General features: G+C 43.5%; 1 protein-coding gene across 1 annotated transcript in view; it reads right to left on the minus strand.

Moving 5' to 3' along the window:
- LOC139201783 (reelin-like) overlaps positions 1-16,236 on the minus strand; it is an 87,156-nt gene extending 70,920 nt beyond the window's left edge. The window contains exon 1 of the mRNA XM_070831199.1: positions 15,984-16,236. Coding sequence (XP_070687300.1) covers positions 15,984-16,236 — 253 coding nt within the window. The remainder of the gene's footprint in view (positions 1-15,983) is intronic.
- Between the last annotated feature and the right edge of the window lie 749 nt (positions 16,237-16,985).

The raw sequence follows: 16,985 nt of genomic DNA on the forward strand, positions 1-16,985 counted from the left end.
ACATCTGGACTGAATTTAAAGCTTTCCCTATCATAGCACTTAAAAGAGACTAATAGTTTTACAATGAAACATGTAGGATGGAAAGAGATTTTTAGATAAAAGGATACATAAAACTGTATTACAGCCCATTTCACATAACAGGAGGCTTTTGTGAAAATAAAATGCACAGTGTATGTCTCTGAAATTAAGTTTGCTGATCCTGAATCCCTGATTCTGCGTCATGTGCACATATGCACACAATATATTAAAGAAAGTCAGAGAGATGATGTGTTGAGAAGCCAGAGCTCTCTCTAGCAGTCAGGTGCACCTTGGCTCCTAACCAACAGCCACCCCTTGCTTTTGATCCCTACCTCCCACTTAAACTCCACATCAGGACCTCAACAAGCTCCAGGACAAGTCTGCAGTTGCAAGTGCACTCACCTTAAGTCTTGCAAAACACTCATTACACTGTATGCATAGCACTCACACCCACACGCACACGCTCATACCTTATACTTGAGAACACCACAGAGCACATCCCTTGGCTCTAAGCCAGCATGTAATATTGATGATGCGATGTGGTATGCCTCATTACAGACACACACAACCGTGCTGCTACTCAACTATTGATGGGCCTGGGGCTTTCTTCACCTCTCTGGATCCACCAGGAGTAATGTTAAGGCACAAAGTACGAGCACACCACACCACACAATGTAACAAAACGCACATTCACACATAACACAGGCTTTGCCGACAAGCCTCTCAAAGCTCAAGCAGACACACACAGCACACCCACAGAATACACACAGTGACGACTGATCAGCAATGGAAATTGAATCTTTTGTGACAATCCATTCAGCAAAAATAAGATCACAAATAATCACCAAAAATCTAGAAAGCCTGTTTTCCATCTACATGTATTCATGGGCAGAACATTATGTTACTTGTTTTGTCTCGCCAACTCTTGGTTTGAATTGTTTGATTAATATTTCAGCTAGAATTTCCCAACTTCTTCTGACTGCAAACATGGGACAAACAAAGTACTGGAAGAAGACTGCGAATAGATCTTTAAATTTTGATAAGAAACTACGGTATGATTTTAAACAAGTCTCAAAGAGGTGTGTGGTTGCCTTTAGAAACGAGTGCACCTGAGGCGGACAGAGAATCCTTTCCAGGCCAGGTTGTTTGTTTGTTTCTTTCTAGTACAAGCAGTGAAGGAGCAGCCGTGACTGATGGATGGTTTTGGTTGATTCCTTGAACAAGAAGCAGTTCTATTAAATAGTGAAAAAGAGACCAAAGTGCTGCTCAGTGTAGCAATGGTAATGTCTCCTTAAGGTACAGCAAAGCATGGTCGACAGTGTGGTTGGCAACATTTGGTGGCATGAGCTCATTCTTAGAAAACAGCATGGTGAAGGATTAGGCTGGAACTGGACAGGACGTCTGGGCGCTCTGAGAGAAGACCTGATTTATGTTGCAGCCTAGTCCGCTCGCATTGAAGTCCCTCCTTGGTTGGCATGGCCTGAACAGCTCTTTTCTGCTCTATGTGTACAAACACACCCACCAGCCTTTACCACACCCACGTTAATAACCTTTACTTTACTTAAACATGCCTTGGAAAAACATTTAGAAAGTACCCAATACTGGAAAGACACAACTACATAATGAGGTTCTGGCGAGATTTAATTGGGTAGCACTCAGTTATAGCACAGACAGAAAATATCATCATCTTATGCTGTTGCATGATTATGCATGAAACATAATGAGACAACTAGTTTGAAATGCAACACCCTACAAAAGAGATAAAAGAAAATATTATCAATGAAATCCCCATTTTTTTTCCCAAGTGAACCAGGAGGACGCCCTTTGTGTTCCCAAATGGATGGAGGTTTTCCTGGCAACGATTTGGATAAAGATAGCCGACCATCTGACCCATATCCCACTGGCAGACACACACGTGCCCCAGAGAGGGCCAGGAAATGGAGGCCAGACCATGGGGAAGCTATAGTTCCATCTGTTTCCATTGCCATGCCAGTGTCGGGGTGCCACTTCACTCTGAGCTTCCTGAAATGGTTCAAACTGTCAGTCACCTGAGCATGACACCATGAAGGATATGCTGCTATTATCTCTGATACGGAAGGGGACAGACTGGTCCTTTAAACTGACGGCAAGTTTGAGAGTATCGACAAACTAAATGTCGTTAAGTATGTATGCTTCTCTACGGTCTCAAAAGATTGTGTGGGAAGTGTGTTTCTGCACATATATGTGTCATGCGGTGTTCCAGTCAGGTCTTAGAGGCATCATTCCATTGCGTAACCTTCTGGCACCATCCTGGCCTGCCGGCACTGCCATCTGCTGCTGTGAAACACAAGATCACAGACAACCTATCAGCCACTGAGCTTCTACAGGTCTGCTTAACTACAACATCTCCAACATTTTTTTTTGCAAAAGGCTGAATGAAAGCAATTAATCTCTTGGGACCAGTTTACAGGTCCTTTCATGGCCCCTGCCAAAGATTATAACATGCAGCCTATTCTTGTTCTTGGTCCAATTTGTCTGTTGAGGTTCTGCTCTGTTTACCAAGGGGAGTTGAAGCCTTCCTGCCTGCCTAACTTGGCTTCACCCCTGCAACAGCCGTGGAGAAAAACAGGAGTGAAGAGGCAGTTCTGTCACAAACATCCTGTTCCTCACACATAATCTGCTTCAAAATCACACTTCATTGTGCTGCTCTCATACGATGCAATGTATGCGCGTGTCTGTTTACATCCATATGAGCCTGTGTGTCACATGCTTGAACACAAGCAAGCACTGGTGTGTAAGTAATCCTACACAAAAAGAAGTCCAAGTTTATATCTTCCTTAAATCTCCTTTCTAGGAGTATAAAAACTGAGTTTTTATGCTCTAGGGACATTTCTTTCCCTGTGTTATGATTTCTGGGGTAGCACCATTTACATATAATCTGCAAGCAATCTACAAATCACATTATTCTGCCCGCAATGCACTATATATCCATTTTATTCTTAGTAATATGCAAAAAGGTTGACATTTGACTCAGAATGAACCCCACCGGAAAGGCATATCCTCTAATCAACATGGCGAAATCAGTTATGTCAGAACACTTTTTCATAGTTTCTTACTGAACATTGAATGTTCAGAAGAAGCCCATCACATTGTGACAACTCAAAGGCTATTCTTTTTACCTGAGATTGGCTTTGATAGCAAATCATCTCTCTGGGGTTTCTACATTATTCATTGGTTCATTGTACAGAGGCCTGAAACAGCACACTGATCCCATCTAAGTATCAATCTCTGCTATGAATCTCTAAATGGGTTTTGATAACCTACAGTTCTGTTATGTGAACCTCGTCTTCATCGATCTTGTATACTGTAGGTTAAAGGCCAAAAGACAACTAGAACAGAGAACATCAGAAATCTGAGCAACAAAAGCATGCATTAAAGGCATTTTATAAAACATCTGATTTATTAAACAGTCCGCCTGAAGGGGATATCATTCAGAATAGGATGCATAATTGGTGGTTGCTGTAAAGGGTTATAATGTAATTGGGTTCAGGAACACCATGATTCTTTCCCTCTGTCACTCGGTGACTGCCAGGACTAGAGAGTGAGCTGTCCTTATGATCAACACCATGTGTTCTGCAAACAGAGGAAAAAAGGCCTCACTCATCCAGCCCTAACAAGCAAAGCGTCTTCCTTCACTTGTCAGAGTCACACCGAACATGCTAACACACAATTAAAAGCCAAGGGGTTTAACATGAGGACTATGAACCAGAAATATGAACAATCTTTATATAAACTAATGCAGGCTACAGAGGAAAGTTGCCACTGCATACAGCGTAGCCTTCCAGAGAGAAAATCCAAGGAATGTTGGAAAATGTTGGAAAGCCCAGTCAGCCTCAAAAGCTCCAAACCAGAACTCCTTAAAGAGGGCAGAAATGCACAACACATACAAAGACACACTATATTACTACATATACATTATAGAATCTATGACATTAAACACATTCATTCATAGAAGAGACACCTCATCATCACATGCTAACCTGCTCGCACAGAAACAGACAAACACACAGAGCCGACAAGCGAGCCAGCTGTGAAGGACACGCAGACAAAATTCAGATGTTGGACATAGACCAACAATGTTGCATAACTCCCTCTCCATCTCACCTGCTCCATTGGGAGCTGCCCTGATAGGAAACAGGAAGGAGGTAATGAGGGCCAAGCTGTCAACCACAGCCTATATAACCTCACTGCCTGCTATGTCCCTCTCTGGGACACCATGCTACTTAGCCTTAGTGACCTCAGTCCCCTTCCTACAGCTGGTCTGCCCCACACATCCCACCTCCCAGAACCCCCACAATCCCACCCCAAACTGCTTTAAACTGAGCGAGGCATGACCGGAAGGCATCTGTCAAAGTAAGGCCATGGGATTTAGGACAAGGAAGAGCAGAGCTGTGCACAGACAGAGGCTAATGTCAACAGAAGTGGCATCTTTCTGTCCAGTTTTACAGATCTGGCTACAGAATTTATAAGCACTCAATGCCCACATCATTCTTAATTAAAGGAAGCAGTTTTTAGCAGAAAAGGATCAGTATGCTTTCTTCACAATAACATAACTTCACAGCCGCCACCCATGAAAGGGATGTTATCTAAGAACACATCTCCTGATTCTCCAATGCCAGCAGCAAACTGATCACAAGAGGTCAACAGCACCAATGTGACCACTGCGCTAAGAATTTAAAGCATCCAAAATCTCTCTGCACTGATATGTTGGATTTTTTTTTCCCCCACAGGCCATCATATCCCATATCTGATAATGAGAGTGAGCACCAAATCACCTCTCTAATTAGATCTCTGTTCTGTTCAGTGCGCATGCCAATACTTCAGTAAAAGAGGCAGTATGACAGAAACAAGGTAGGAAGATAGAACTTTTGGTAATGCTCGGTTGTTTTAGACCTGTAGATGCTTAACTTCTAAAAGAAATATCTCAATCTTCATTCAACTAACAACAATGTAAGTGTACTGAAAAACATTCTAACAGATGCTATGGCCATAGCTCCTTCAAACTTTGCTTCATTTTTCTTTCAAGCTGTTATTTTTCCGATTTGGATTAAGAACAGGGGATCTTGGACCGATCTCTGCCCACAGTATCCAGCCGGACCAAACAATGGAGCGGGTGCTGCAGCCGCCTCAGATGAGAAGGAAGAGAGCTGTGAAAAGAGTTAAGCTAACCCAGCTTGGATCTGGCTGATTGCCACATGGGAGGCACTTCATATTTGATTCTGTTCTTTCTTGATTTAATTATCTGCATACGATTTGTTGAGTTTTGTTGAGTTGTTATGTAAGGGCTACAACTTTCATTTTGTTGGGCAACTCTGTGTTGTAAAATACAAATAAATGAATCTTGAGTCGCTATATATTTTTGAGGATATTGCAAGGTTAATTATGGGAGGATGGGGATGGGTTAAATGCTGTACCCCATTTATTTAAAGTATGTGGCCAAATCTTACACGCACAACAAACATGCAACACTAAAGCTGTTTTCTTGGAATAAAGGTAACTGGCAATTTAATGGCATTTAGTAACTTTATATAGTAAATGCTGAAAATCAAGTGTTCAACCCATAGATGAATTTGTAGCCACTGCAGAGATGGCAGGTGTACAAGCCCTGCTCCCCGCACTGGAGTAAGACTATAGAGGGAATCTTGTCCATCAATGTTTCAGTTGAGTGATGGACTGTTTTTGATGACACATGACGTACACCTCTCCTCATATACAAGGACACAAGTCAGTCAGTCATGTTTTATTAAAAAGACTCATTATGTTTGTATTGAATCATTTTTAACAGAGACCCTTAAATACCCTTAAAGCGTAAATACTTTTTTTACTGTAGTTAAAAATATTCCCATAAAACATTCCTGCTATTTGTTTTTAACTTTTTCTGCTGAATTTCTATCCCAGTGTTTCTAACACTGCACATATTCCAGGCTCAGTATGGCTTATGAGATGAAAGAGAATAAGTAAGTAAGTTAGCACCAGGTGAACCTGCCCTCCTCTTAGCCATCCTCATGGGCTGACACATCAAACTGCAGTTTTTATCAGAGTATCGCCCTGGACTTTTGAACTGTTTGAGCCTCGTGAATAAAAAGTACAAGATATGGTGCTCACTTATTGTTGGACAGCAATTCTGATTAGTGTTCCAAAAACAAGCCAGCTTTTCTTAAATACAGTGTGCATGGAATTTCAACAAATCTATCAGTTTTTATTGCAGTAAAGCTGAAGTTTCGAGGGGCCACACTTGGAATGGAAGTCGGCCATTGTAAACAGAATATATCTTATGTATGTTTTTAAGCTGACGCACAAAATGAGTCCACAAATGAGTGTATCTACCTGTGCCTGTAACATAGTAAAATCTGTACCAAGTTTTGAATGCTTCTGCCCAGAAACATCTGGACACATCTCCCTTTTGCAAAACCAGACAGATGCTCTGCCTATTAGCACCAACTACCATGTGCACACACGCGTGCGCACACACACACACACACACAGCTCTAAGCACACACTGCCTACAGTACATCAGGCTGACAGCAGTCCAAACCATGCTCCCACTATCACAGATATAATAGCTCTAAATATGAATAATGAAACTGTCACTTTACACAGACATTCACTTCACATCCCCACTCTGTCAGTCCTGTTCAGCGTCTCTTCCATGCCCTCTCTCCTGTCTCCCTTCTGCTTACACAATATTTTCATCATTATAGGACTTCTTTTTATCCGCATAGTTAGGAGACTATATACTACAAAGTGACCCATTATAATAAAATTAAAAAAATCAGAACATTAAGAATTTGTGGTGCTTGGGTTTAACAGATGTTGCCTCCATCGTGCAGAAAAGTAAAATATTACATAATCTTATAACGTGTCAATAAATCAACTTATCCCAAACAATTAAAAACAATAAATGAGCCATTGACCACACAATTTGGTCTCATTTAGTTTTCCACAGAACATCTACTGGTTTTTCACTGATCCCTAAAATACACAATTGCATACAGATCTAGTTAAAAGACAACATGATAAGTTTTATTCAGCTGGTAAATTTGAATTCAGTTCTCAATCTTGAAGCAAGTTTGGCAAATTCTTTTAAGAACTCAGAGGCGTCCTGGGAGCTGGAAAGGAAGGCAACATATTGTGCCTTACTATTTTGCACTCTGCTCCCTGCTTTCTTGGCATGAAAATTACAGATTATGGCCAACTAAGTGAAAAAGCACTGACATTAGTCAAAGTCTGACGTGCTTCCATTGCTTTTGGGTATGAATGTTTGGGTGGAAGGAGAGTGGCACAGTGGTGTGGATGAGGGTTTCATAGAGCAGAGGGGAAAGATTGATTTCTAATTAACAAGCTAGTTGCAGTAATGAAAGACTAGATGGTCTCTACTGGCAGTGGATCAATGGGGAGCGTTTCCCTTGACATCCAGTTTTAATCACACTGGCTCAGCTTGGTACGAATGCACTCATTGCTGTAATTAACGCTGTCACGCTCCCTCCATCTCCCCTCTCCTATCCCCACCTCTTCTCTGTCTTAACCTCTACCTCAGACCTCTGCGTTCACTCAATAGCATGGATCCCTCAGTGACTTTATCACTTTGTATTCTCTGCTGTCAAGACATAGTGACGTGCACATAAACAAATGTGTTAAGTAACTGACAATAGACACTGTGACGTTTATGTTCAGATGGCACAGTCTGAGCCAAGCTGACCATATTGGTATTTGGTGTGTTTGTAACCAAAGCCTCCTGTATTTAAATTTGATCACCGCAGTTTGCACATCTGTGGTGCAGTAGTCTACTTATTAAAACTGTGGCCAGGCCTCATGCACAGTCCAGCCCATGTTTCCCAGTACTTTGATGGAGGTGTGCTAGTTTCAAGGTTTGTCAATTAGTTTTTGGTCCTCATGAGTCACGTCTGCTCCCATTGTGACTCCCAGGCACCTTCATCCCAGTTGGGTTCAGTATAGGTGTAAGTATATTGCTGATATTTAAGCTCCCTCACATGTGATTTATCTAAAACACACTGGCATCCAGAGGGGTGTGAGGTAAATACTAAGGTGTGGTTAAGAGGTCTCATTAAATATTCGTACTCCCCGTGGAAGTGAGTGCAGAGCACCCAGTGGGAGACACAAGTTCCAAGCTCAATGCTGATTTTTGAAGAAAAGGTGAAGCCAAAAACAGACATGAGAGAGGAAGATTGGCCTTTACACTGGATGAACACAGTCAGTCTCCCTGGAGTACAGTGAGGCAGGAAGGTGAAGTCTCACTTATTCTTCTTCATTTCAGTTGCCAATCACAGACTCCGTGACAAGGAAGACACAATCAAACACCTAATCCACTGAGGTGTGAGACATGTTGCTCCTCTGAGTGCTCCTTTAGGTTATCAAAAAAAAAGGAATCATTGATGACCCATTTCTATAAAAGTCTGTTATTTATGAGGAAAGATTCAATTTTTTTCTGCAATCATTGACTAAATTACACAAAAATGATAGATGGCATCTAATATCTTCCAAGTAAACCCTCAAATCAAGATAAATATACAAATCTTTATTGTGGTCTACTGGGAGAATTTCTGTGGATGATCTAATCCTGAGTCAGAGCTCACTGACGACACAGACCTGTGGGGGCTGGAGGTATGAGGTTTGATATGTGGGATTTCACAACCAAGCATTTGGGGAATTAGGTATTTTCAGGGACTCTGTAAACACTAGCCTCCTCAAATATACTTTTTTTTTTTTGCTGTATGTGTGAGCTAGTACATGTGCGCAGATGTGTAATCTGCCACTGCCAGCCTGCCGTGTCTCTGTGGGCAAAGTGGGCCTGGTTGTTTGAAGGGGGCTGGCGCTGAATGGGGGGTAGAGCTGGGGCTAATCCGCCTGTGCCACGCGCCATGTGCCCAGCACCCAGCCAGTTGCACCATGCCGCCTCCTCTGTAGTGGGTCCATTGGAGCGCTACAAGGCCCTCTGAATGCTATCAGCACAGACGACACACTGCCCCCCAAGCAGGGATTACAGCTCTCTCAATGAAGCCGCCAGGAGGAGGATCCGGAGCAAGAGGAGGAGAAGGAGGAGGAGGAGGTACACAATCCTCCAACAGGAGCTCCATTCTCTAAAAGGAAGAGGCCATCGGCAAAGCTGACACGCTAATCAACAGCGGCTGGGAAACCACCCCATGAGAATAACACGTCCAGCATGGATGGGGAGGAGGGAAAAAGGGTTTTAAAAGGATCCTTCACTTTTCAAAATCCGGCTTAGAACCACTTGGTACTCCTTAAGGAGAATGAACACTGGTCCATTGTCATGAGGTAGATTGGGATGGGGACATTAGCATGAGTTTGCATAGACGCACAGATCTTAATGTCATATGAAGACCTGGCATTTGGGCATTCTGAGGTGGAAAAAAAAGTCTGTAATTATGTTTACAACCTGTCAGTAAGTTGAAAGTGAACATCAATGAGGAGGAAAGGAACCTGTAATGTACCAATGAGAAATATTTTAAATAGACTGTGGAAGGGTGCATCCCTTGTGTTTTCTATTGGAAAACTTAGGCAGTAAATACAGTGTGGTTGAGATTCATCCGCACACCCTCGGGGTGTAGAGTATGTTGTGTGGGCTCTGTGAGCTGGTGTTCTGTTTCTCACTATGGCTTTAACATAGAGACTGATGTATATAAGACTGAAATGCAGCATTGCTCATCAAACCTAATCTTTAGCAACAACAGCAAAACCTGCAACCAAATGCTTTGTTCTTCAAAAAACTTGTAATGTGACCATATTTTGGCCAGTTTATATGTAACCAAAGTTGTGCCAGGAGTGGAAGCTCTGTTGCTTCTTCTGCTGTCTTAAACTTAAACCTCCAGATAACAAAAAGAGACACAAAGGAAACACAACAGGCAAGTACATACTAGGACAGCGGGAGCCTAGCATTTGCTCGCCCCAGCTTTTATTATCAACAGAGAGGCACTCCAAATCAGGCAAACCCCCAAAAGGCAAGCACACTCTTCAACATCCTGAAAATACTTACGCCCACTCGTCTGCCCACTCATGAAAGTTACTGAAAACACAACTCACATTTGCTTGTTAAGAGCTTTCTTGTTTTGGCTGGAAAATGAATCCGTTGAGGAAATTGAAAATAAAAAATGTAACGGTTTCTTGCCGCATGCCCAGATAAGACTGGCGCAGGCACACACCTCTGCCTGGCAGGTATCCACTCACTGCCTTCATTTTTAGCTCTTTCCACCGCACCTGGCACCACGCTGGCATCATTCTGGCACCAGCCTGGCAAAGGCTAACAATGTCACTGTTATCTGAGGCGATTCTCCGTGCTCTGATGCAGTAAATCAATTTTCCAGAAATGTAGCATATAGGTGGCACCTGTGCCATCTCAAGTATCATGGCTTCCAATTCATCAGAGCTGCTGCAACTCGCTGCCACTTTATGAGAAGATTCAAAGGCACAGACAGAGCAAATGTGTCTGTCACTGCAAGACTGCTGCAGCGTCATTACATTGCATAGGTTTGCGCAGTATGTTATAATAATAAGAGCATGTTCCTGTGAAAACAACTTGACACAGCCATTTAGCACCTGACAGGAGGAAAATAGTAACCTCCTGTTCACGTTATCATGTCATATCCTGTTGTAACATTGACGCAAATAATTATAATAGCCCGCTGATCAGGACATTTGTGTTTAGCCAGTGGAACATCTGACCTGTCTCGATGTCATGATGGATCACCCACTAAGAGCTGAGTGCTGCGTGCATGGCCAAGCGTGCATGTGTGACAAAGGGAAGATTCCCAATGAATATCCATTCTCATTTTTCGCCCATCTGCTCCCTCATATAAAGGAAACTGGCATATCTCAGAGAATACAATGCTCTTTAAATGGTTCATCATTCAATGTCCACAAAGACAGAACACCCAAACACACCCAGCAAGCCCATACAAACAGTAATACACTTGACACACTTCTCTCTACTCAGTGAAGTGACCTATTCAGACAAAGCAGCAGGAGGCAGAGAGGCTGAAGGGCCGGGAAGCTAATGAATGCATGGGTTTGGACCACTTGAAAGTGCTAGTTCTATCTGCATGTTGCTTTTCCTTTGCGCACAAGGGAGTCCTATTAAACCATTAGCCCCTATCCCCTCTTCTCTTTTCTCACTCTTACCTCCTTTTTCGGTGTCCCTGTTGCTCTGAACTGGATGTCTGCATGAAAACTAGGCCAGTCTTTTGATGGTTCACTGACCAATGCTCGGAGCACCGTAAGGCATGCTTAGAGTTTTCCTGTTTTTTTTTTTTTTTTTAAATAGATAAATAGATAAATCTAAAATGCTACAGTTAAGCTGAATAGCAACATAAGGAGCACTGCACTGGTGGACATGAAGAACAGGAACACCAGCCAAATCTAATCACTCCATTGGAACAGAGCTCCGAGCAATGCAGCACTGACATGAAGATGTCAGAGGTCAGAAAGCAGACTCCCCTCAGAGGTTAAGTGCTGCAGAAGGCGATGGTGACATCCGACGGGCTGCTGAAGTCAGAGCAGATTGATGCCATTTTGGCATTCAATCTGTGGTTTCAATGATACGACCTGGTCTGTGGTACGATAATATCTCCTTTTCTAGAGCCTTTCTGGGGCCTTGTGCCTGTGACCTTCACTTCTACATACTGCCTTGTTATTCTACAGACATCGGTCAAAGCACACTCACCGAAAAAAACTTCCCCAACCACGACAAGTAATCAACTTTGCAGATAGATAATGGCCAGTTTCCAAATGCAAGGCACATTCAGTTGTTTCTGGTGGTTGGTAGGAGAGCTGCTGAAGTAATTCACAGTGTCTAATCTGATAAGTTATCACTGAAGAAGAGCTGATGGCATTTTGTGGGGATGAATTTATCTCAAAATTCCCATTAAGAATGTCGTTTAGTGTCAACGTCCAAATCTGCTTGAAATGTTGATTGTTTCTTGGGCCTCTTCAATCATTTGCACATGAAAGGGTCCATGAAACAAGGACTTCTGTGGAGACCATTGACAGATTAGCAATGGCCATTTCAGTCCGTACTGTCAACAAGTTCTCTAAGCAGCTCTCTTGTTTTACCCCCTGTCACTTTCCCTCGCACCACTGTTTCTCCTCCTGTTTATCTATTGTGGCACTGTGGTAGAGACACACTGCTGAACCCCATTGAATATTGTTTGGTTTTCAATAGTGTGTAGGAACAATGAATATAGTGAGATGGAGAGCCAAGCTGCCTACCTGAACATGCATGCCTCAGCGGGGGCTTGTGTGAGTGGCTCATTCAGTGCTTTACACTGACATCTATAACCCTGCCTATGGAAAAAACACATAAAAACTCTACACTATATGAAAATACACGTACTGTCAATACAAGTATTCACTCAAGCTTTTTTGAATACCATAAAAATAAAATTGACATACTAATTGACACCAGATATATAACAAACATGCAGTGTGCTTGAAGCCGCTGGCATTATAAACACAACTGTAAATTTAATCACAAGTGCACGCGCATCATTACAAACTAGGATGAAATCAACACAAAAATTGGTACAATATCCTGGACACACCAAGGCCCTCAATCAATCTCCCTGGCCCCATTTCTGCTCATGCACCTCCATTTTTCTGGCTATTCTCTACTGACTTGCAGAGGACACCGCACTGCCATTTAATTCCCTCACCAATCTTTTCCATTGTAATTCCTAATCACATAACACAGTAGAATGATGTCCCCTCTGCTCATGATGTGAATCCAATGTGCTTTACTGGAAAGGCCTTGTTTTCCGATACTAAAACAGTCTGTTTGGAGGAATTTTGTCTCTTCCTGTTCTCCCATAGCTGTGTCACCATCTTGAACGTCGTCGTTCATCTGTGAAAATGAACATGTAATGTTCCCAAAGCAGCAGGACAAGATCCAACGTGAATGAAAAACAGCACTCACCAAATGACTGTGTTTAGAAACAGGGATCTGAGTTTGATATTCTGATGTTGCTTACTGTAAACATGTGGTTGCTGTATGGAAACCGTCTCGCATTCCCCGAGCAATGATAAAAGAGGTCAGAGACCAAATAAAAAAAAAAAAAATGCTTTAACGTGACAGAAATAAAGAACTGTTTCCTGAGTGTTCCTGTAAAAGGATTCAAAAGGGTTGTTTGATTATTTAGAGGACAGGCTCAAATCCCAGTTGTGACCTTACTTCTTTTTGCTTCTTTCTCTCCTCTGAAAGATAAGGCTGTATGTGGGTAGTATGTGAGTGTGTGACCCTTGGTCTCCATTTGTCTGGTGCAAGGATTGACCCAAGAGTCTGAATGCAAGCATACAAATCTCCACAAATCTATTCATTTCTCTGCCTTCTGTTTCCCAGCAGTTCAGAGTGTCTCTACAGTATTTCTGTTTCCATTTTGTCCACTATGACCCTGCCAATACACCCACCCTCTCAAACATTTCACACAGGGAGTAACGCAACCTCTCTTGGTCATTTCATTCTGATAGCTAAACACAGTAATCTCGTCTACAACACACACTCACAGAGTACGCTGCCCACACATGGTCTTATCACTCAAAAGCAACAGAGAAGCGAAAGGTCAGAAACCCAATTACCGTACGACCAATCGGCCACACAGATTCTTCCTCCTGCTCTGCTTCTAAGGTGGTTCTTAGAGACACTCACCTCTTGTCTCTTTTATAATGGGTCATCGGTCTCTTTTTTTTTTTCTAACTTCCAGCCCTCCACTAGCAACCTCTCTCTTTTGCGATCTGTCTTCAGTTTTCTTTTCTACAGCCCCTCAACAACCACACGGCCAGCATCTCTAATGCCTTCCGCCCACCATTTCCACATGCAGCTTTTTCAGTGGTTAGATCACACGTTGCTTTTAGAAGATTAAATCAAATGTAATCCAAAACTAAAGCTGAGGGAGCAATGAGAAAAAAAAAACACAATTGAGATCAAACCAAATAAAAGTATCATGCTGAAATACACTCATCCGCAGAAATGAATTAAAAATGGCACGAACACTTCCCTTTCCCTTTCCTTCGCATTGCCAGAAGATGTGATTTACTGTTTTTCCCTTTCTATCTTTTTCCCTCTTTCTGCTTCCAGCAGAGCAGCCAGACCCACATCCACCCTCAATCCAACACCTGTATATGTAGCCCTCAAAACCACCCAATGCCTGCCATGATGAGCCTGGCAGTGACTGTGGTAAGAACATGTAAGGTTGGTTGTAACCCTCATGGTTTGCAAAGATGACATGGAAAATGAGGTGGAAAAGAGAGACAGAAACTGGGATTGCTCCTGATTGCACAACTAAGCACACAGCCAGCCACGTTTCACTTGCTCACTTGCCATTTATCCTTCCATCCCCATGCAAACTCAGTCAAAACCCCGGAAATTTAACAATGAGCTGCCATCATGTGCCAAAACATGGGACGGAGACAAAAAGTGAGCAGCTTGGAACCCTGTCATTTTTCTCTGCAAGCCCCGCTGCTGGTATCTTATCTGCTCAATCCTCTCATCGTCATTTAAATCTCCCCCCATTCCATCCGATCCCAGCCGTGGTCCTATTTAAATCTCTCCCTCCTCCCAGTCCACCACATTTCTAATGCTAATTATTTAAACCTCTCCGTGCGCTCTATCCCTCCCATCCACCAGCTTGTTATTCAAATCTCTCCCACCCGCTCTCCCTACAAGCCCGGCCCCAGTTTAAAGGTGCTTGACTGTGGGGCTGATCTGGACTGTTATTTTCAGAGAGAGGATAATACTGCTTCTTCCAGACTCCTCTTCTTTCCTGCTCTGTTTTCCTGGCCTTCTCATATCCTTTTCTTTCTATATACAATTACACAAACACAATGTGCTGCATGTATCCTTTTTGAAACCAAGACGTTTATTTGCCATGATAATGGAATGCAGTTGTTAACGGTGCAAGGATACGTTATCATTCATCCGCTGTTTGCCATATCAAATTACGTACAACAAAGATGGGGTTCTGAAAAGATATGACAATGTACACAAGTGTGTGTATGTTTAGGAAGTTAAACATAATCAGTAATATACATGAAATGTGTATACATCCAACTCTAAGAGGGGAGAACAGCTGCATGGGAATGTGACCTTACTGTAAGCCGGTCTGTGGTGGCCTGTGCGGGTCACTGTCCCCAGTGTTAAGTGGCAAGAGTGAGTGACTGAGCAATGATGATAACTTTGGGAGGTCAGAGGGGATCTTTTTTCCAGGATCAGGTGCCAGCACATCAGTGTGGGAAAGCAGACATCAGTCTCCTTTTCCTCTTACACTCTACACATAGTTTACTGATTTCCAACTCTTAATTTCTGTCAGTCACAGCATCTCTTTCTATAATGCTCTGTTTGTCCATTCTCACGCGCTGTTTTCGCATTCTCTCTCTCTCTCTCTCTCTCTCTCTCATTCAGTTGGAGGGATCTCGCTGTTAGTCCTCTGGAGAAGCCACCTACACATGGAGCATCAGGATCACAGCTCAGTAAAACACCAAAGCTGCTCACGGCACTGAACAGGAGTCCCACTCAGCATCACTACTTGTTACAGTTACATAAATGGTTTCCATCAACAGCCACCCCACACAAATTGCACACTCCCATATGCACACACCACAGCAGAACCTCGTGTGAAGCAAAACACCTGCAAGAAAATGTATTCACTGAACACGTGTGCGTAGAATTCTTGAACATGTAGTTGTTTTTTATACCTTTAATGTAAAATGTGTCTGCATTTTAGCAACATGTATTCATAGTGAGAACATCTACAATTTCAAAGTGAAATTCTTGCACAACTATTTTAAGATTCAAAATGCACTGATCAACACTCAATACTGATTTTGACAGATTGCTGAAACAATAAAGCCCATTCTCTTCAACATGCAGCAAAAGAAGTGGACACCATAGGGGGTGTGCTCACCTTGGTACTCCTGTCCAGGGGTGTAGGCAGTGGGGTTGCCTGTAATTTGGAGGGTGAGTAGCACCTCTCCACCACCTTCTGCCACCCCGGCTCCCTCCAGCTCCCCGTGGTGCGTGCACAGGAAGAAGAAGGGGTTGAAACGGGGGTAGAAGCTCGCAGGGGGAGCCCCGAAATCCATGCTGCTGCTACCCAAGACTAAGGCCAACAGGGCACAGCCTAAGGCACCCCCGAGAGAGGCCCGCGCCATGGCCATCTGCCCTCACCACTGAGGGACTGCGGGAGTGGAGGCGGGTGAAGAGGTGAGGAGAGTGATGAGTGGGAGCGAGGAAGGCACAGGTAGAGTTCCAGAGGACAGCTTCTGGAGTCCACAGATGAGTCGAAAGTCCAAAAGTGCGTGCGTGAAGAGTGTGCGGGTCTGTGTGTGTTTGTATGTGCAATATTTATGTGTGTGAGTGTGTGGGCTTGGCCGTCAGGAAAACTGTAGAGCTCTGTTCTGCTTCCTCTCCCTGTCCTACCTTCACTCTCGGGGAGTTCAGAGCTTCGCCTGTGCTGTCCTGCTCCGGCGTTTAAATACCTCACCCCCTCCCTCTGTTTCCCTCTCTCCTCCCACCCTCCTTCCCTCCCTCCCTCCCTCTCTCTCTCTCTCTCTCTCTCCCTCCCTGTCTCTCTTTCGCTCTAACACCAGCTCCACGCGTGCTGTATGCGCTCTACGAGACGGCCTCCCTCCTCTCTCTCATCCAGCTCTTCTCTCCTCCCTCTTCTCTGCCAGTCTATCACTCTGCCTTTTTCCTTAATGTCGTCCTCCCCCCTCTCTTCTCCTCTTCCCTTTACCCCTCACTAAACCACTGTGTTACTCCACATTGCACTCTTGTATCTCCCTCCTGAGACCTTAGCCCTCTTATCTCTATGCATCTGTTAGTTTCTTCATCCCTAACCAGCCCACTGACATATCCCTTTCACTCTCCCCTCTTTCCTTTGTCTTTTTGCCCATCCACCAGACTG

The sequence above is a fragment of the Pempheris klunzingeri genome, chromosome 5 (genome assembly GCF_042242105.1).
Source record: "Pempheris klunzingeri isolate RE-2024b chromosome 5, fPemKlu1.hap1, whole genome shotgun sequence".
NCBI classification, from domain to species: Eukaryota; Metazoa; Chordata; class Actinopteri; order Acropomatiformes; family Pempheridae; genus Pempheris; species Pempheris klunzingeri.